The sequence below is a fragment of the Diabrotica undecimpunctata genome, chromosome 6 (genome assembly GCF_040954645.1).
Source record: "Diabrotica undecimpunctata isolate CICGRU chromosome 6, icDiaUnde3, whole genome shotgun sequence".
In the NCBI taxonomy this organism is placed as follows: domain Eukaryota; kingdom Metazoa; phylum Arthropoda; class Insecta; order Coleoptera; family Chrysomelidae; genus Diabrotica; species Diabrotica undecimpunctata.
The window spans coordinates 99,078,185-99,100,410 of NC_092808.1; the positions used below are offsets into that span (position 1 = coordinate 99,078,185).

Consider the following 22,226-nt stretch of genomic DNA (forward strand, 5'->3'; position numbering starts at 1 on the left):
TCGTCAAGTACTGGCCGTCTTCTTTGATATAGTAAAAGCTTAAAACATTAAAACAATGGGGTGTGGACGGAAATCTTCTAGCTTTTATCAAACATTTTGTTTATGATAGAAATTTTGGAGTTAAAATTACTAATCAATTTTCAAGATCGTATACCCAAGATAACGGAACTCCCCAAGGATCAACAGTTAGTGTAACACTTTTCTTGATTGCAATGAATGAAGTTGTTAATAACATTAATACTCCTGTCCAAATTGGTTTATATTTAGATGACCTTCTTTTTATGTAAGCAATAAAAACAGCCGGATAGCTGCAACTATTCTGCAAGAGTCCATCAAATCTTTAGAAAAGTGGTCAAAGAGAACAGGTCTTCGTTTTTCTACAAACAAAACAAAAGCAATATGTTTTTCAAGAAACAAACAAACAAGTTGACCAAAATTAACACCATATAATCAAAATTTGCAGTATGTAGAAGAACATCGATTTTTGGGAATGATATTAGATACAAAACTCACTTGGAAAACCCACATTCAACAACTTAAAAAATCTTGCATGCAAAATATAAACATTCTCAAAGTATGAGCCAATCATAATTGGGGAGCTGATACCACACAATTACTAAATATATATAAAACACAGATTCGTAGCAAGCTAGATTATGGATCAATAGTCTACAGTTCAGCTAAAGATAGTTTATTAAAGCAATTGGACATCATACAAAATACCGCATTAAGGCTTGCACTTGGAGCCTACAGGAGCAGTAGAAAGTCAGTATGTAGAAGCTGATGAACCACCTCTTTTAATTAGAAAACACAGACTAAGCCTACAATATGCAGCTAAAATTTGAGCAAACTATCTAATCTAAATCTAAAAAATCTAATAATAACCCTGCTTACTCTTACACATTTTCTGACAATTTTCATTTAATTTTTAAACAAAAACCCCTTTCTTTCTGTATCGTTTAGTAAAAGAATCACAGGTTTCAATTTTCTAAAGTTATTTCTAATGAAATAAACTACCCTCCTCCTTGGACCATACAACTCCCCAAATGTAATACAAATCTTTTACTGTATCCTAAATCTGATACTTCATCACATATAATTCTACAACGGTTTCAAGCGATTAAAGACAAGTACAAAAGATATTACCAAATATATACAGATGCGTCAAAAACTTCTGAAAGGGACACAGTAGGCGCAGCTTTCGTTGACGAAACAATTAAACATCAGTTCCAGCTACATAAGGAGTACTCCATATATTTCGCCGAATTGTATGCCATATCTAAAGCCCTACAACATATATCAAACCAGCCCAAATTGGAAACAGTCATCTTCATAGACCTAGACACGATGCTTATTGTAATCGAGGACGTCCTCCAACTAGGTGGTCAGATGACATCAAGAATTATGAATATTCTTGGGAAAAACACTTTTTTAAAAACTGAACTTCACAATTAAAACTTTTATTTTCGACTTACAAAGATTTTAGTAACAACAACAATAAATTAAATCAGACTGAAAATATTGATTTTAACATGGTGTTTTTATAATTTATTAATTGCTGATCTTGCTGTTCAATACGTCGCAATTTAGTCCAGAATGTTCAAGCGGTAGCCCCGTGTTGGAATCCACGTGGTGGAATTTACTGGATGGTAGCGGTCACTGTACTGTAACTCGCATTCAGCACAACTGGATTTAGTGTGCTTAAGATAGAATGCATTGGAATTATTTACGAGAGGCCTATGTCCAGTAGTGGACTCAAAACGGCCGATGATGATGATGATTTTCACAGATTCTTTAAGCGCAGTACAAGGAATATTAAGGGTTTACCCAAACCACCCAATACTATGCCAAATTAAAATTGATCTAGAAGAACTTTACAGTAAGAATAAAAGGGTAGAATTTCTTGGATTTCATCTCATGTAGGCATAGTCGGTAATGAAAAAGCCGATCGGGAAGCTAAAGAAGCCTGCTATACGAATAGACCAGATAAGGAGCTCCAGATAATTCCTCATTCCGACATTCAAAACACCATCAAAGAATTTTCAATGAGAATATGGCTCGAAAGATGGAAAAAACTTGACGACAACAAACTACAACGCATCAAACCAAATTTGTCACCAAAAGGGATAATGCCACAAAAAGGACGAGATCAAGTCATACAACACCGCTTGAGAATAGGACATACCAGGTTAATCCACCAGTACCTAATAAAGAAAGAACAAGAAAAACTGTGCTATGTTTGTGATATTCCTCTGACAATGGAACACATTATTGTTAGTTGCCCACTCTATCACCTGGAACGGCTTCAAAGTGATTTTCCAAGTGATCTGAAAAGTACGCTGAACTATAGTAAATGTGATAAAGTGAGTAAGTTTCTAAAATTAACTGAATTGGAGAATCTAATATAAAAATAGACTTAAGTTCTCAATTTTAATTAGTTGTTAAAAGCAAACATCTGACTTTATGTACAACTCTTCCCCGCCAATAACCTTTCATAGTTGACGCAGTTTACATAAAAAAAAAATTCAAGTAGTCAAATACATTATCGTGGCTGAATGGATCAAGTTATCCAAAAACATTAATTAAATAAAAAAAATCAAAATATTGAGAAAATCTTCTGAATATTTTTGTAAATAAATGAATCACCATATATGTACATTTAAATTTTAATTTAAATGGCATACTTTTCATCACAAAAATTGACTTATCCAAGTTTTTAAGAATTATAAAAAAAAATCAAAAAATAATTTTATTTGATAAGAAATATCCACATTGTATACAATTTTTACTCCTACTTTTTCATTTATTGGCGTGTTCATAAATATTCATTGAAATTCTGCAATATCATGCTCACTCAATTTAACAAGCGATTTAGGATGAGGTATTTGTGGAATAGCAAGTCATTGTGCGAGTTTTTTTTTATTATTAGCACTTTATGTAAGATAAAATACATAACGTGTAGTCATGAATGAGTATAAAAACAGTTTAAACCGGTGTTTTTTTTTAATTCGAATCGTAACACCGGTGGTTATCAGTTGAAAAATCTAGTAAAGTAAAATGGCACATACATACAAACTTATATATTTTGACCTCACCGCAAGGGGTGAACCAATTAGAATGATTTTAAGCTATGGTGAAATTCCGTTCGAGGACAAACGTATTCAGTTTGGGGATTGGCCAAAACTTAAGCCAAGTAAGTACCTATTAATTATTATGGACTACAGGAGTAGATACTTATTAAAGGAAAACAACAGTTTTATTTGCATACTAAACTGTTTTTATTAATGTAATATCTGAAATATTACGTAGGCGGTTCTAATAAGTAGTTTGATTAAACTTTTTCATTAAGTCTGCCATTTTGTTATTATATTATTATTAATTTAATAATAATTTTTTTTATTTAGATGTTGCGCTTCCCAAAACGTTTATTTACATTTCGGGTTACCTCATCTGAGAAATTTATCTCATAGGTTATTTTTAAATTCAAGGTCAAAATTACCGGTTGTCTGTGATTGTTTTTGTTTTATTTTTGACGTATATATTAATCGTACAATCATAAAACACAATTTTTTGGCTTTTCGGATGTTGGGCTTTGTTTAAAAAGGTTCTGAAACTGTTTTCTTGTAGCATTTTTTAATTAAATATTGTATTGTGGTTTGGTCCCACACACATAAAATATTTAACTTGTGCATAACTTTTATAATTATATTCCCTATTGAAAAAATGGCACCTAATAACAGTTTATTTGTAATATCTTCTTTCCGAGGCATTTCACGAGAAAAATATTTATATACAAATTTAAATTAGTGAAGAAAATGATGAAAATTTCCTACAATTTATGTATTTACAATATTTTTTGGAAAATTTATAGTTTTTGGCGTACGAGCGCCGTTATGAGTTTGCCTTGGGTACCGATCGAAATGTCGAAAACTGAAATTTCGTCCGATCATCTGCGATGCGATTATGAGAATCATCATAAGTCTCTTCGTTTTCGATTTCATTAAACGTTTGCTCGAAAATAGTCGCCCTCTTAAAAACGGAGCATTTTAATTCGGCTTTTCTGTATGCACAGGCTTTCTGACATCCCTTTTTACATTTAAAAGAAATAAGTTTTAACAAGGATTCTGAACCTGGGGCTCTAGTGTCGTAATAGTAATTAGCCCATATTAAAACGAAACTATAAAAAACTATAAAATATATCAAAACGAAAATCTAATACCGTCATTCTGTTTTGTTATTTACTTCGTTGGAAGTACGAGAAACTGAATTCACTACGAATTTTGACTAGGATGAACGACTTATGGAATGCAATTTTAGATTCCCTTGCCGAGTAATTCATCCAGCTGTTTGTTTCGCAAATTTTAGGAAACACAGTGGTTAAGATTTGAATTCGGTTTCGCCAAGTAGAAATCGTTTGATTTCTCTTTTTGTTTAGCCCATATTTGTTTCTGTTCTATTCCCATTGTTCTGATTTTGTTCATTCTCATACCACTGTTGAACCTGGTGATAGGTTCGGAATGAACGTTGTGCTGCTGCTTCTGTTGGTGGTAGCGACGCAATATTAAATTTACTTTTAAATGCTGATTTTGTGAAGCATGCATATCTATATCCGTTTAAAGGCATGCTTTTCTTACTTTTGTCATCCCTTTAACCGTATAATTCAAAAACGAAACGTTCTCCGGGTTTATTAATATTCTCTGGATCAGTGTTTGGATTTTTAAATACTTGAATAACGTCGTTTAAACTAAGATTCTTTTGGAGTAGATTAATGAATTTTATTTTTTCTTAATAAGTTATATCACAGCCACTGAAGGCATGCAAAAACTAAATATGATCTGCAGCTGTTTTATCTATGATATTTTCAGTAAAATATATTTGTAAGGGAAATTTTTTCTTTTCCTGGTTTGAGAAAATACACGTTTTATCGCGTACATTGAGCTGTTAAAAGAACAAGAAGATCTATATTTTCACTGACTATTATTACTGTACCGAATGCTGGTAAAACACTTATTGTGGTATTGATGATTATCGTACCCGCAGCTTCTGAGGTCTATGAGACCTTGAAATTCTCCGCTTAAAATTTTGTCTTCAACATTCTTATAAGGCGGTTATGGTTCGCGTCATTCTCCAAGAATTTATCTTGTGACACAGTTGAAATAATTGTCTAGTTAAAAAAAAATGTCTAAATTCGTGATCGTCGGGATCGCTCCGCATAATTGGTACTACGGTTTGCTGCATCTTCAAGATATCCGTCCAATACGATTATGATATTGAATTTATATTTCGATGAAACGTACATCATGTAATTATTGCAAATATATGAAAATGGTTCACTGCGATGCCAAATGACTCGATGTAAGAAGTGCCATCCATCGATGACATACATTGTATCCATGACGTAGGCATGCGTAAATGCATTAATCTTCTATGTATAAGACATTTAAGCAACATTCTGATATATTCTTCTGATTCTTCAAATATCAATATTAATGTATTTTTTAACACATTCTGATATATTCTTTTGATTCTTCAAATATCAACATTAATGTATTTTTTAACACATGTTGGTTTTAAAGAAAATTGCCCTTTTAAACTTTGTAAATAACCGAAAAAAAATTTCGTAAATTTTTGTGTTTCTGTTTGATAAGTGAGTTAAATATTGATGTCATATTTTTGCAATTCATTTTTTAAATCCTTTAAAAATTTCTTCGTTATGGTTTTTGTACGATGTTAGTGGACTAGTGCTTTGCAAAATATTTAACATTTGGTTTTCTTTCACAAATTCTTTGGAAATAATGTCCGTTAAAATAAAGTATAACAAATTCATCGCACCAATGATGTCCTTTAAATCTTGACTCGAGTGTATTATTTTTAATTCCATTTTCCTCTGACTTTACACAACGTAGCATATATATGCATCATGATCATCATCATACTAAATTTACAACCCTTTGTGTGTCGTGGCCTCCTTAACAATTTCTCTGCATCGTTCCTATCCATCGTCTTCCTTCGCCAAGCACCTATTGCCATATTTCTCATGTCTCAACGATGTTATCAAGGAACCTTGTTCTGGGTCTTAATCTTCTTCTCTGACCAATAGATCTATCAAGCAGCGTTTTTGTAGCTCCAAAGTACCTATGCAGTTATTTAAGATATTGGATGGGACATTTCAGGAATATTTCAAATAAGCTTCTTTTTATAGAGTTCTGGCGTCTGCAAATGACCTCTAAAAGAAATGGTTTCTTTTAGTTGTATTATAATTATGTCACATATTTTCTTGACATAGACACGAATATTCTAGTATTCTGCTTTTATCAGATTCCATTCCTTTTGTATTTAAATGTTATCTTGATCTTTGGACTGTAGTTGTTTATAAATAATATACATGGAAGGCAATATTTTATGGAATACTGACAAAAAAAAAAACAAATAAATCCTGATTTTCTAATGCACTTAAAAATTTGAAAAGTGCGTGACAAAACTTTTATCACATTTTTGTTCGATTTCTTCAAACACTTTAATTAGTTTTTCACTCTGGTCAAAATAGAGTTAACTGTGTGAATGGTACAGTTTCATCTTGTAGCAGATACTCTGCTAATTTTGTTATTTACAACTTCTAAAATATATAGATTTATTATTTCATATGATTATTTAATTTTTAACTTCTTAAGAAGTAGATCGCAAAAAATATATCATTAAATGCAACAGTATCGCAGTCCGCTCACAGTCTTTTACCTTTTTTTGCTAGGGACTCGTAGGTTTCGTGGCTCAAGGCCTCAAGCGCAATAATTTATTACAAAATATTTAGGAAGAAGTGTAATAACTATATGATATTGTCAATAGACTTTTAAAGAATAATAAGTTAAAAGTTGTTTTACTGTATACTTTTTTGTATTAACCTTGAATTTAATGATATTTAATTCTAACGTTCAATGCAATGCTTTAAATAAAATGTACTTTTAACAAGTTGTAACATAACACAGTATTTCACTTGACAACGGCTTTTATTTTCTCTTTGTATAATAAAAATTATTATTAATTTTAGCTACTCCTCTTGGACAACTTCCAGTGTTAGAGGTCGACGGTAAGCCAATCCCTCACACTATTGCAATCTGTAGATACTTGGCGTCAATAGTAAAACTCGATGGCAAAGATGCGAAAGAAAATGTTGTGCTAGACATTGCAGTGGAAACTCTTTTAGATTTACAAAAACGTGAGTATTTTGTTTAAGATTGCTACCTTATATATAAAATATTCAATAATATAATAAAATAAATTTTTTCCTCAGGCAGATGAGTCCTTCAGTTTATTTGTTTCCCTTCGTAACATACTATGTCCCTCATAACTGGTATAGGATTTTATTTTAGTTAGTTTCTGCTGGTCTTTTTAATTTTTTATTCTTAAATGTGTGCTGTTAATTCCATTATTTCTATATATATATATATATATATATATATATATATGTATATATATATATATATATATATATATATATATATATATATATATATATATATATATATATATATATATATATATAGTAAACTCTTAAATATTGGGGAAATCTGCAAGAAAGACTCTAATGTGTATCAATTGTTTCGCCGAACGTTTTCGCCAAAGAGAATTAATTTGGCTTCTTCAGGGCTGAAAGAGAATAAATTATAATTAGCTACCATATATTATCTATAAAAACATTATTGATCTTACCGTAACTTAGAATTGTAGAGTTAGAATATTAAAAAACTTTGCTAGTAACATAGTGGTGTTTTTTGTTACTATGTGCAAAAAAAGTTTTTTTTTTAAGGTTTGAAATGTATGGTAGCTTTGAACTTGACACGTAAAGGCTTACCCAAGGTTAATCGAAAAACCCAATGTAACTACATTTAAAAGGAAGTAATTCTTTGAATTGTCGGCAATAACTAAATTTTTGATTTTTAGATAGTTTAAAAGTGAGGTTCTGTTTTAGCCAGAACGCAAGCGCTGACAACTTCATTAGTTCGTATGAATCTTTATGTCGTTAAGGTTCATTGGTAAAAAACGAATGAATTTAAATCCCAGTAAAGGGAAATATTATTTTGATTTTCTTTATTTAATTATAATATATTGTTCATGTATTATTGCATCTTATTGAGATGTATCTAAGAAAAGCAAGGGAATGTTATATATTTTTTGTTAATGAAAATTAATTATAAAGGTATGTTAGTTGTTAATGGATATATCAGTCAAGTTAGTTATCTGTGATATAGTATTGTTCTTGGTATCTGATTTAAGTAACAGGTGGTATATATCGCTTAGATTCTTGATGTCACTCTTAACATTAATGGAGAAATCGTTAAGGAAAATATAAGACATTTCAATGAACTCTCTTTTAGATTTATTGTTCTCACGGTGGAGAATTGTGGTGTTAGTATAGTCCATGAGATGACCAGTGGAATGGCCATGTGTGGCTAATGCACAACGTTCAGGGTGAAGTCGAGAATCACTTTTGTGTAGTGTTGTTATTATTATTGCCAAAGCTATTTTCAACACTTTTCAGAATCCATGTTGAAAATAGCTTTGGCAATAATAATAACAACATTAAACTTAATGTGGCTTGTAGATCAGCCCTAACAATTAATAATCTTTATTCTAAGATAAAAGATAAGACTCCCATAGATAGGCTTAGTAATATTGTCTACAACATTCCATGTCTCTCTTGCAACAATTCCTACATCGGTCAAACATCTCAATTATTGAAATCACGCATTACACTACACAAAAGTGATTCTCGACTTCACCCTGACCGTTGTGCATTAGCCAAACATGTCCATTCCACTGGTCATCTCATGGACTATACTAACAGCACAATTCTCCACCGTGAGAACAATAAATCTAAAAGAGAGTTCATTGAAATGTCTTATATTTTCCTTAACGATTTCTCCATTAATGTTAAGAGTGACATCAAGAATCTAAGCGATATATACCACCTGTTACTTAAATCAGATACCAAGAACAATACTATATCACAGATAACTAACTTGACTGATATATACATTAACAACTAACATACCTTTATAATTAATTTTCATTAACAAAAAATATATAACATTCCCTTGCTTTTCTTAGATACATCTCAATAAGATGCAATAATACATGAACAATATAATATAATTAAATAAAGAAAATCAAAATAATATTTCCCTTTACTGGGATTTAAATTCATTCGTTTTTTACCAATGAACCTTAACGACATAAAGATTCATACGAACTAATGAAGTTGTCAGCGCTTGCGTTCTGGCTAAAACAGAACCTCACTTTTAAACTATCTAAAAATCAAAAATTTAGTTATTGCCGACAATTCAAAGAATTACCTCCTTTTAAATGTAGTTACATTGGGTTTTTCGATTAACCTTGGGTAAGCCTTTACGTGTCAAGTTCAAAGCTACCATACATTTCAAACCTTTAAAAAAAAACTTTTTTTGCACATAGTAACAAAAAACACCACTATGTTACTAGCAAAGTTTTTTAATATTCTAACTCTACAATTCTAAGTTACGGTAAGATCAATAATGTTTTAATAGATAATATATGGTAGCTAATTATAATTTATTCTCTTTCAGCCCTGAAGAAGCCAAATTTATTCTCTTTGGCGAAAACGTTCGGCGAAACAATTGATACACATTAGAGTCTTTCTTGCAGATTTCCCCAATATTTAAGAGTTTACTATTTAACTAATCTGCAAAGATTAAATTTCTTTTCTCTCTCTCTCTCTCTATATATATATATATATATATATATATATATATATATATATATATATATATATATATATATATATATATAAATATCTTCTTCTTCTCTACCCCTTGCTCTTATTTTTGGGTAGACATAACTCTGTTTGTTTTTCAATGTGCCTCCAGTAAGTTGTCGTTCCATCGTTTACTTGGTATTTCTACTGATCGTCTTCCTATTGGGGAACCGTCTCCTGCCACCTTTACTGTTCTATTTTGTTATCATTTGGCTTATATGGTCATTTTATTCTACTCTTTTATTTCTTACCCAGTCCTTGATGTTCTCCACCTAGCATCTACGTCGCATATCTGTACTTCTAGCTTGGTCCTATAGTGTTTGGCTATCAAAGTGTTTTAATCTCTGCTGTTTCTAACATCATTTTGTCCTCTCTGTGCCAGGTAGTGTTTCTACTGCGTATTTCATTTTTGGTCTGATGAATGTTTTGTCTTTCTTTTCTTTCCTGATATTTTTATTTCTCCATATTGTTTCGTTCAGGCAACCTGCGGTTCTGTTTGCTTTATTCACTTGATCTTTTACTTGTGTTTCGAGCTTTCCGTAGCTAGATAATGTGATGCCTAGATATTTGAGCTCCATGACTTGTTCTATTATCTGACCTTTCAGCTCCAATTTAAATCGTATTAAATGTTTGCTGTTATAACAATTTGGTCAGATCTGGTCCTCCGTACTTTGAAAGTTCGTTTGGTACTTTATCCTCTCCTGGTGCTTATCTGTTTTTTGAATTCCTTAATGCTTCCTTTACCTCTTTCTTCTCAATATCGGAGAAATCAAGATGGCGACTGACGAATTAATATACAAAGAACTAGATCGTCTTAAGAAATCAGAATTATTGGAAATACTTATTCACAAAAAGGTTCCCAAAGGAATAAAAATTAGTGAAAGTGTCAAAAATGTTTTGGAGACCAGTGGATCTTCTTGTTCCGATGTGAAACTGTGCAATAGTGATTTGAGGTTAGAACTCACTCAACTACAGTGCAAGTTAAAGTGTGCCGAGATCGAGATTACTTACTTAAAATCGTTAAATACAGAGCTAGTAAAAGGTAATGAACGTCAAGATTTAATTATTTCTTTATTAAAAACAAATTCAAATAAAAATATTGAACATAAACGGACTACGTCCAACGTTGCCAAGCCTACTAACGGGGGACTTAAACCACCTGAAAATTTAAATGCTGTAGCTAATAATAGTAGTCGTAGTCGTAGTAAAAGTCAATCCACGTCCACTGTGGAAGCAGCACTTCCAGCTTCAGTTGATTTAGGAAGTAATGAGTGTCAAAAGGCCCAAGAAAGTATTATGTCATCTGTAATAAATCTTACGAAAGAAGCCACAAAAGATGAAGCTCCATGGCAGAAAGTTCAAGACAGAAACAAAAGAAGAAGACAGTTAGTTGTTGGAACTGGTGCTGGATCTGTCAAAGGTGTTCCAAAATATGTGGATCTACATGTGTATCGCATTGATCCTAGCACCAATGTGACTGCAATGGAAAATCTTCTAAAACCCCATTTTCCGGAAGTGCTTTGCGAGTCTATGGAGTCTCGCTACCCAAGTCTTTACTCATCATTTAAGGTCCGAATATATCAAAATAATTTCAATAAAGCTATGGATCCAGCACTCTGGCCTGAAAATGCATGTGTGAACAATTTTTTGTACCTACGGAAAAATCAGAGGTTCCAGAGGTAATGTTTAACCCTAAATTAATGTTATTAAATGTTCAAAGTATAAATAACCATAAAATATGTGACATTGTTGTGGATATTAATACATTTAAAAATATAGAAATCTTATGTCTAACAGAATTATGGGAAACCATTGACTCTATTAATAATGTATGCATTGATGGATTTACTATGAGTAGTAGTTATTGTAGAAACTCTTCAGTAAGAGGAGGTGGTGTAGGAATATTCGTAAAGAGAAATGTAAACGCTCATAATATTAATGTTAAAAAATTCTGTTCTGATAAACATTCAGAGTTTTGTTGTTCTTTAATTAGGGATAAAAACAATAATATCTTTTACATATTGAATTGCTACCGATCTCCGTGTGGAGATGTAAATATTTTTTTAAATAATCTTGACTGTCTTTTAAATCATTTATACAAGACAAATGCATGTTATATTATTTGTGGTGACTTTAATATTGATATGAAAACGTCAAACAATAACCAAACAAAACTACTTAATTGCTTATCTGCTTATAACATACATACTAATCTTGTCAAATGGCCCACAAGAGTAACAAATACCAGCATAACAACAATTGATAATATTTTTGTAAATTTTTCTAATTTAGGTACATCATGTATTCTTGACAACACTGTGTCTGATCATAGAACTGTTTTAGTCGAACTTGAAATCGATATATCGAAATTGCCTATGTCTTGTCAAAAGCGATATTTTTCTGAGAGTGGGATAGATAATTTTGTTACGAGTCTTGTGCTGGAAGATTGGAAACTTGTTTATGGTATACTTGATACTAATTTGGCTTTTAATGTGTTTGTTGATATTTTTTCGTATTATTTTAACATTAATTTTCCATTGCAAAATAAACGTATTATAAATGATCGTAAAAAATGGATAAACACTGAAGTACGCTTATCTAGTAGTAACTTAAAAAACTTGCATGTTTTATCTAGATCCTGTCCGTGTCTTCGTGAATATTACAAGTTAGAAAAAAAGAAACACCAGAAACTTTTATGTTTGACAAAGAAAAATTATTACCAGAATATTATTTCATCATCAGATAATCCAACAAAAAGTGCCTGGAGACTTGTTGCCGACGTGACTAATAATGTTGACAATAATAGAAGGAAAAATATATGTCTAAAATCAGATGAAAATTGTGTAATAGAGGAATGCCCTATTGTTGCTAACATGTTCAATGTTTTCTTTAAGAATGCTCCAATTAAGGTACGTTCTAAAATTCCCACTCATCAAAATAGTACTTTATGGAAACCGCCTTATAATGAAAATGACAATTTTTTACAATTATGTCCTTACACTCCAAATGAGCTGAGTGAATTATTGATAGGAAAATTGAAATCTTCAAAATCGTGTGGATTTGATGAAATACCTCAATTTTTATTAAAAAAAGTAATTCCATTCATATTATCACCTTTAACATTTCTAATAAACTTGTCTTTTTGCAATGGTATTTTCCCGGATTATCTAAAGGTGGGAAAAGTCGTTCCTGTACATAAGAAAGGTGATCCAAAGAATATTAGTAATTATCGCCCAATAACTGTCCCTTCAGTGTTTTCAAAAATATTCGAATACTGTTATCTTAACAGATTAAACTCTTATTTATTGGAGAAAGGTATTGTTAGTAAATATCAGCATGGCTTTCAGGCAGGTAAGTCTACAAATACAGCAGTTCATTCATTTTATGAGACTTTAACTAACTATATTGATGCGGATGAATGCCCTGTCGGGATTTTTTGTGATCTCAGTAGGGCATTTGACTGTGTCGATCATACGTTACTCATTAATAAGTTAGAAAATATTGGAATAAAAGATCTCTCTCTAAAATGGATAGAATCCTACCTATCAGAACGTCGTCAGTATGTCTCCTTAACAGATGTATCCCAACAATCAGTAAATATTTGCAAATCAGATTACATTTACATTCATATAGGTGTTCCACAAGGTTCTGTAATTGGCCCAATATTATTTCTTATTTACTTAAATGATATTGTCTCAATAAATTCTGCTGTACAGTTTACACTTTATGCAGATGATACTTCAATACTTATATCAGATAAATCACATATATCTCTTGAAAATAAATGTAACGAACTTTTGTGTGATCTTAGTAATTGGTTTTCCTCGAATTACTTACATCTTAATGCGGATAAAACGCATGCTATTCATTTCCACAATAGACAGAAACATCTGTTAGATATCGAACTATCAATATATTCTAAACAAATTGAAAAAGTTCATTGCCTAAAGTTTTTGGGTTTGTATGTTGATGAATGTCTCAATTGGAAAAGGCAATGTGATGATATTATTTCCAAAATGAACTCATCATGCTACCTGCTTCGAAACCTCAAAGATATACTAAGTGAAAAACAGCTAATTATGCTGTATTATGCTCAGGTGGAGTCTCGTTTGCGGTATGGCATAGTATTTTGGGGTAGGTCTTGTAAATTCGGTGAAGTCTTTCTGTCTCAAAAGAGAATAGTCCGTTGTATTGCTGGTATTTCTCGAATCACTAGCTGTAAGAGTTATTTTACTAGATATAAACTTTTAACTGTGCCGTGTTTATATATTTTTGAAGTTTGTGTTTTTATTCATTCAAATCTTGAGAAATTTAAAACTAATAGTCAAATTCACAATATAAATACAAGGCAGAATCAAAAATTACATGTGCCTTTTTCTAAAGGAAATATGCATTTTTACTCACCTGCAATAATAGGTCAAAGAATATATAATAAGTTACCCGAGCCAATAAAAAAATGTAAGAATATGAAAATATTTAAATTAACTTTAAAAGATTTTTTATTGCAGAATACGTTTTATTCTGTTGATGAATATTTTAGTAGTTGACATTATTTTAAGTATACACTAGTAATTTTACATTTTCTATTTGTGTTTGTCTTGTAATGTTAGGTTTAGCGTAATTTTAGATTTACATTTATATTTACTTATTTTGTTTACTAAACTGTGACTGATCCTATACAAATTGTATTTGTCAAAAAGGAAATAAAGTATTATTATTATTATTATTATTATTATTATAATATTTATTTGTTCATTTGTGGTCACCTCCTGTGTTGGTGGTTCATTAGTCCCACCTTTAGCAAATAGGGATCAAAAGTAAAGCACACATGTTTCCTTCTGAATGTATTTAATTTTTATTAATTTGTTCACCTCTTTTCTTTGTCCCCTGATGATTTTCCAATTTCTTTTTGTGTTCCGCAGAAGTCGTGTTCCATCTATTTTGAGAAACTATGCCAGTTTTCCCTTTGTACTTGTCTAACTAAAGTATTCGTTTCATTTCTGATTCGTTTATAGTGGTTGTATGGCTGTTGTGTTTGTTGTGGTCTGTATTGTGAAGTATTTTATGATGATTCTTACATCAAATATTTTTGATGTATGTATATTTCCATTGGTTATAACATAATCTATCATAGATCTTTGTCCACGGGTGTTATTAAATGTATATGTGTAGGTTCGTTATTCGTGCAGAAGTTCTCCATTTTCGTTTTTAACATTCTTATTACGTTTTAGCTTAATTCTGAGTATTACTTGATTGCCTATTCGAGCGTTAAAATCACCCAATATTATTATCTTCCCACTGATTTGATCTACTACTTGTAATTTCTCGGCATCAACCTATAATGCTTCTAAGCAATTTAGTAATTTTGTGATATTTTATTTTTTAACTAGTGAATTATTTTTTCCTAGTTGGCTTCGAATTAATGTTTGAAAATGACGCGGCTAAGAAAAAGGAGAAAGTAGAAAAATTAAAACAAGTATTACCTGTTTATTTTGGAAAGTTAGAAGAATATGCTAAGAAACACAATGGTTATATAGCTTTTGAAAGGGTAAGTAGATTTTAAAATTTTTTAAATAATAGTCTTCACTTAATTCCTTTTAAATAAGTGTTCTTCTTATTTCATAATTTTTCTTTTTTACTTAAACAGAAATAGCATCTATTTCTTTAAATGTTGGTTGGTTGAATATGTGAGCCTATTTTAATTTAGGTGAACACAAATACATAATAGACTTAAAATCAAATTATCCTAACTCAATGGACCGGTTTCGCAGACAACAATATTTGCAATGCATCGTCAGTTCGCTGGTAAGACAACTAAATGCTAAAAATACAAATTGCCAGTATAAGGGTTCTAAGGGTAAAAAATATATAAATACTGCTATAACATAAGCATTACCAAGCAACTATAAGTACTACCTTAATACTGGCAATTTGTATTTTCAACATTTAGTTACCTTACCGGAGACCTGGTGATGCATAGAAAATTGTAGTATCTGAAACTGATTATCCGAGGTACAATAAATTGATTGTAAGAAATTCTATTCTTTATTTCTTTTCACCTAAATATCTATTTCTTTCTTTATTTTTCTTTATTTTATATGGTTCTTTTATTCCCATATAAAACCCATGGTTCTTTTATTCCCAAATACTGAATAAAGATTTCATTCTGTTATATTTCGTCGGATATAATTTACTTTTGTAGAAATATGTTCATAACTAAAATATGCAACCAAAAAGAATAAAATTAAAATAAACATAGGTACAACAGACAAAAAAACAACACAGATAAGAAAAGGAGAAAATGAAAGCCAAATCGGAGTAGGGTCAATGTTGAAGCAATAAAAAACTTAGCCTACCTAGGAAACTAATTCAATACAGAGGAAAGAGAAGAAGCACACATTTCAGAAAGAATAATAAAGGGCAACAAAGCTTACGTCTCGCTGATTCACATATTTCACTAAAAAACCTAACGTATCTAAGAAAAATCATTGATACGCAGATAACACCATAAAAAATAGGCGAATTAATTTCCAACGGACGCGCAGAACTTGATGACTTCGGAATATGAAGGCAAGTGACTGTATTAGAGGCAAAAATAAAAAGAGACCAAGGCTTAATTTTAGCTCTAGCTCTACTGAAAAAAGATCCAGAAGATAATTTACTTGATTAATTCTACTGTTATGTTGTAACTAAAACACCATAAGTCATCATATTGTGTCATATAGCATTGGTATCGCTCCCATGTTCGAAAGAAGTACAGTAATTTTGAATGAAGTAATAGAAACGACAAACGGTGGTAGTTTTAATAAAAATTAAATAAACGTTAGTCGTAGCTACATAAATTTTTAGTTTCTTTGAGAAAACATCTAAATTCTTATATTTTCCCATGCATTATTATCTGCATTAACAAACAAGTACTAACCTTAATCTTTATTTGTCTTCAGATATCATGGGCTGATATTCTATTCGTTTGCGTATATGAATTGCTAGCCAATGTTGCAGGTAAAGAATCCGTAGCTTCTTACCCTAGTTTACAGCAAGTTAAAAAGAATGTTCTAGCAGCCAAAGGTATTATTAAATGGATTAAAAATAGACCAGCAGTAGAGGGATATGATTTGAAACAAGATCTTTAAGAATTTACTTTAAAATTTTTTATTTGATTAAAAATATTTACTATTGATATTTAATTTATACATAAAATAAACAAAATAATTAAAAATTTGTATTGGTTTTTTTATTAGGTCATTCTTTGTGCTTATTCTTTACTTTTCAGGAAATTTAATAGTAAAAGATCATCAAGAGGAGTAGGCGATAAAAAGCAAATCAGAATAATGGTCAGAAAAGAAAGTAAAAGACTCGAATGAAATGGTTATGCAAAAATAGAAATATTTCACAAATATAATATTAACATAACATAATAACAATATAATTATTTTCACAAATTAACTAGAGCTGCAGTAGGGTAACTTGGGGGAATAAGGTTAACTTAACAAGAAAATGTAATTTTGTTTAGACAAATAGGAAAAATAAGCTGTAAAATACGGATTATACAGGGTGGTCCTTAAGTAATTGTACTTAAGAAACCGTACATTCTGCACTTGGAGCCGCCAAAACATATTTATAACCAAAGAATAGATGGAGTGAGTAGGAGAGGCAGACCCAGAGCACGATTTAAGAATCAGGTGGAGGAGGACTTGAAAGTGTTGGGAGTACGAAACTGGAAAGCCAAGGCGAACAATAGGAGAGAATGGAGACTTGAGCAGGCCAAGACCCACCATGGGTTGTGGAGCCAATGATGATGATGACATTCTGCACTTTGAAATATTACGATTTAAGCCAACTTGTCTTAATAAAATATTGACATTAAGAAAGGTGCAGGGTGTTAAAGGAGAAATTTAAAATTTTATTTTTCGCTATAACTTTCATATTTGTAAACATTTATGTATAAAAATCAACAACTGTGTACTTTTAAACATGAGAAATTATAATTTGGTGCAAACTTTGATGTACCTGATGCAGGGCGCCATATATGCTACAGATGTGACATAAAGTTGCACTTAACTTTTTTGCTCTTTAAGTTACCGGTAATTTTAATAAAAAAAATTTAAGATACAATATTTTAACAAAAAAAAAAGTATAAAAAATATGCCTGTTATTAACTTAAAAACTTAACAGTTTTCGCGATAATCGCATTTTACAAATTAGCTGCATAATTCTGATTTAACGCAACTACTCCAGGCAACCAAGGAAAAATAGACAAAAACATCAATAATTCTAAAAATTGGTATTCATTCTGAATTTTGGTATGAAATACCTTTAACCTAAGTTAATAGTTACCGAGATATTAAATAAAATAAGCATATCAGCAGGATAATTAATAATAGGATTTGACAAAATAACAGAATAATAGGATTTTACATCACACATTTTACGTTTTATATTAAATTAAAGTCATAATTAAAACATTTTATTTACAAACCAAATTAAAAATAGTTAAACTAGATCACATTAAACTTTTTGTCAAAGTGAGTGTTCGATATGTCCACCATTTTCTTTATTTCACTTCCATAACCACTATAACATTCCATACAAGATCGTCTCATATTAAATAGCGTCATTGATTCTAAAGAAACTGTTGCAGTATTTATTATAAGTATTATAATTAAAATAATAAATATTCTTTTGGAATATTTACTATCTACTACACATCTATCTACTATCTACTACTAATATCTCACCACATGACGAAGGAATATGACTACCACGGCCAATCTAACGTTCAGGAAAGTTGTAGTTAAGTATTTATTTATTTATTTATTTATTTATTAAAACTTACAAACACCACCTAGGTAGTAATTACATGTAAGAGTGCTCATTACTTGGTATAAAGATATACACACAAAAACTACAATATACACAAGTACAAAATAAAAACACAGAAAGTAAAACACATTAAAAAAAAGACACAAGTTAATAAAATTTTAAAATTCAGTCCATTACTTATCTATTCATAACATTTTTTAATATCCCTTACACTACAGGTAAAGAGGTCTATATCACAGATCTTTATTAACTCATTACACTGATATTGCATATAGTTTATTATTGCACAAGAATTATATGGACTACAAGAAAATAGGTCATTACTGTTTACCCTTAGGTTGACCTTTGGCACATGAAACCTAATAAAGTTGATCAAACCACATGTCTTATATTTAACATTGTTAATGATATTATGAATAAACACAACACAATGCATGTTTCTTCTTTGCTCTAATGACTGCAAGCCAAATATTTGAAGCAACTCTTTTGATGGCTTAAGGTGAGTATACACATTGTATTTCTTAAGGTATAAATACCTTAGAAATCTTTTTTGTACCTTTTTTATATGATTAATATGAACTTTGGCTTCAGGAGTCCATACCACTGATGCATATTCCAAGTGTGGTCTGACTAAAGCGTTATATCATTGTTTAAATAGGACTAGTTAGACAATCCTTATGGAACAAACGTTTGACTTTCAGTCTGCCGTCATGTGGCGGCCTCTAGTCATAAATTTAAAAAACTATTAACAGAAACTTAATTCTCTGCAGGGTTCTATTCGAGTATATTGGCATCCTGTACACGGATGCCAGATTGTGAAGAAAATATAAGACTTTAATAAAATGCTTATTGTTATTATCGTTGTATGCGTCTAGTGAAAGATAACTTGACTATTTCGAGCCAATATTTCAAATTGTTTTTATACTTTGAGACTTGCTAAATCTAAATCGGTTAGTAATCTATTTAAATGAAGTAGGTAAATGCTTTTTTAATTTTTATTAGTTTACCAGATATTTAATTTGGTTATATGATTTGCTAGAAAAGGATTAAATATTTTATTGAAATAGACTCGATTGCTATCGTCTTAGAACACTAATGCGGAGGTTTATTTTTTAGTCAAGACGTAAGTTTTATCATTGTTTAAAAAAGAAAATCTTTTTAAACAATGGTTTTATGTATGTTTTGAGAAAATTAAATTTTCAATCTTTTAATCTTTAAAATGACGTTTGAAAATATAGTCAATTTATGGGTATGGTTTTTTGATAATGCTTTTGAAACAAATAAACACATCGATATGCCACAACAAGAGGCAACACATATTTAGGGAAAAATTAATCTATGTGTTGGGATAAAAGGAATAATAATTAACAACACTTTAATAAATAGTATCCTTTATTTTATTTATTTATGTATTTTATAATATAACCACCATTTTTGTATTTCTGTTTACATAAATGAAAATGTTTTTTCAATCAACTCGCCCGATGTGAGCTGTTTATTAATGAAATAATTTTAAATGACAAAGTGATAGATATTGTAAAAATTAAATTCGCATTATTTTAATACTTATATACCACTTATCAAAATTCTAATATCTACACATAGACAATATTAACGAAATAATAATTCATAACAAAACAAAATTGTTTACATTAATAATTATAGAAATTGATTGTAACATTGTTTTCATGAACTAAAATAAGCAATGTATGTAGTGCGAAACACTATTGGCACTGGTTGAGGTTGTTTTGCTATCGAATACGTATGAAAAACGCGTGGTGTCGTTAACAAACCTTCCTTTTCTACCTCTCTATATTTTTTTGGTTTGCATTTAGATATTTTTGGACAAAATGCTTACTGCATAGAATTTTTTTTAAATCGGGTAGCTTCAGACTTTCCAATGCAGTATTACCTACAACAATATTATTATTAACACAACTGAAAAAAAAAAGCAACTTTCTGCACAATAAAGTAAAAAAACAATTTAAGTTCTGTATTCTAAATATAAATAACTTGGCAGTTATGCCAATATATGTATATATATATATATATATATATATATATATATATATATATAAATCCCATAGGACTACCAGAAACAAATTTTTGGTAGTCCTATGGGATCTAGTCTTTCACCCATTCTAAGTAGCTATGTCATGGATGATGTTATCAGTGATTGTATCAACAATTGCACTTTTTTCATTCCTTTTTTTTTAAAGATATGTAGATGATTTAGTTTTGGCACTTCCTCAACACAAAATTATTGAAATAGTCAACATTTTCAAGTATCATAATCAACATATACAATTTACAGTTGAGGAAGAGGTAGACAATTCTCTAGTTCCTTAGAGTAGGTTTCAAGTCCAGTGCTTTATACAGGTTGGTGAATTGTTTGCAGTTGGTAAGTTTGGTATGGTTGATTCGTAGTCTTGTAATAGTCGATGCTTCTCTTCTAGTTATGAAGTCTAGGGAGAGATGACCAATAAAAGATTGAAGTTTATGAAAAGTTGTTTTGCTCTTTTGTTCTAAGTTTTGTCAAGTATGCTATACCGACTTTTTAAAAACGAATTTCGAGATTCGTTAGCTAGTTGAATTGGAGTGACTTCAGTCACCACATGGTTGGTAGCTTCTTTGGCAAAATGATCTGCTGTTTTATTACCAGTAACTCCGGTGTGAGAAGGCAGTCATATGAGAGAGACTGTTACATCGTAAGCAGAGAGATTTTGGTATTATGTCATGAATGTTTTGAACTAATAGGTGCTCAGTGAAAATTGTATTGACTAAATGGATATATGAAAGTTAATCTGAACAAATGGCAATATATCTGTTTTGATGTGAGATGCATTTAAAAGCCAACACAATACTATATAGTTCACCTGTGCAAACGTTGCATATTAAGGGTAACCGAGATGATCTTACAAGTTCATGTTTAGTGGTTACTGCACAACCAATACCAGTGGTAGTTTTAGAAGCATTTGTATAGAGAATTAAATTCTAAAAATGCTTTCTTTATAAGCAGGTTAGAAGATTCAAGTTTGTTAAAAATTGTGAGTGAGGTATATATTAAAGGGAGATCTTTAGCTCAGAGGGGAAGTAAAGGTAGAGGAAATGAACTAGTCAGAAAAAGGTCAATATTTTTAAGTAGTGGACAAATTAATTGAGGTATAGGTTTTATGATAAGGTGTTGGTTATTGTTAGTGGAAGAAGACGGCATTGTGGCAGTTAGGGAATGAACGGGATTAAATGGATTTGCGAATGTAGATGCAGCATACGAAAGTAGAAGTGATTATCGTCTTGGGTAGAAGAAAGTTTATTAGATTCACGGTATACACTCTCAATAGGACTAAAGCGAAAAGCGCTCAGACCTAGAAGTAGTTTTATTGGCACCCCATTGAAGATGACTGAGGGTTTTAAAAATGTTCAACCTTTTAAAACAATTGATTTTAAGTTCAGAGATTTGATTTTTTGAAGGGAAGTGGAAGGGAGTGGAAATCCCTATGGAAAATTTTATTAATTTGGCTTTGTATAAGTTTATATGAGGTTGGGACAGATTTAACATGGCAGTAAATGATTAGGTCATCAGCGTATTGAACATATTTGATAAGAGGCAGATTTC

At 30.7% G+C, this 22,226-nt stretch overlaps 1 protein-coding gene across 1 annotated transcript; it reads left to right on the plus strand.

The window, feature by feature from the left end:
* The first annotated feature begins 2,936 nt into the window (after positions 1 to 2,936).
* LOC140443624 (glutathione S-transferase-like) lies at positions 2,937 to 17,008 on the plus strand. The gene is made up of 4 exons (XM_072534979.1): positions 2,937 to 3,193; positions 7,046 to 7,213; positions 15,196 to 15,335; positions 16,732 to 17,008. Exons 1-4 carry the CDS (start codon positions 3,058 to 3,060, stop codon positions 16,918 to 16,920), a joined length of 633 nt encoding a protein of 210 aa, XP_072391080.1. The 5' UTR covers positions 2,937 to 3,057; the 3' UTR covers positions 16,921 to 17,008.
* Positions 17,009 to 22,226: the final 5,218 nt, after the last annotated feature.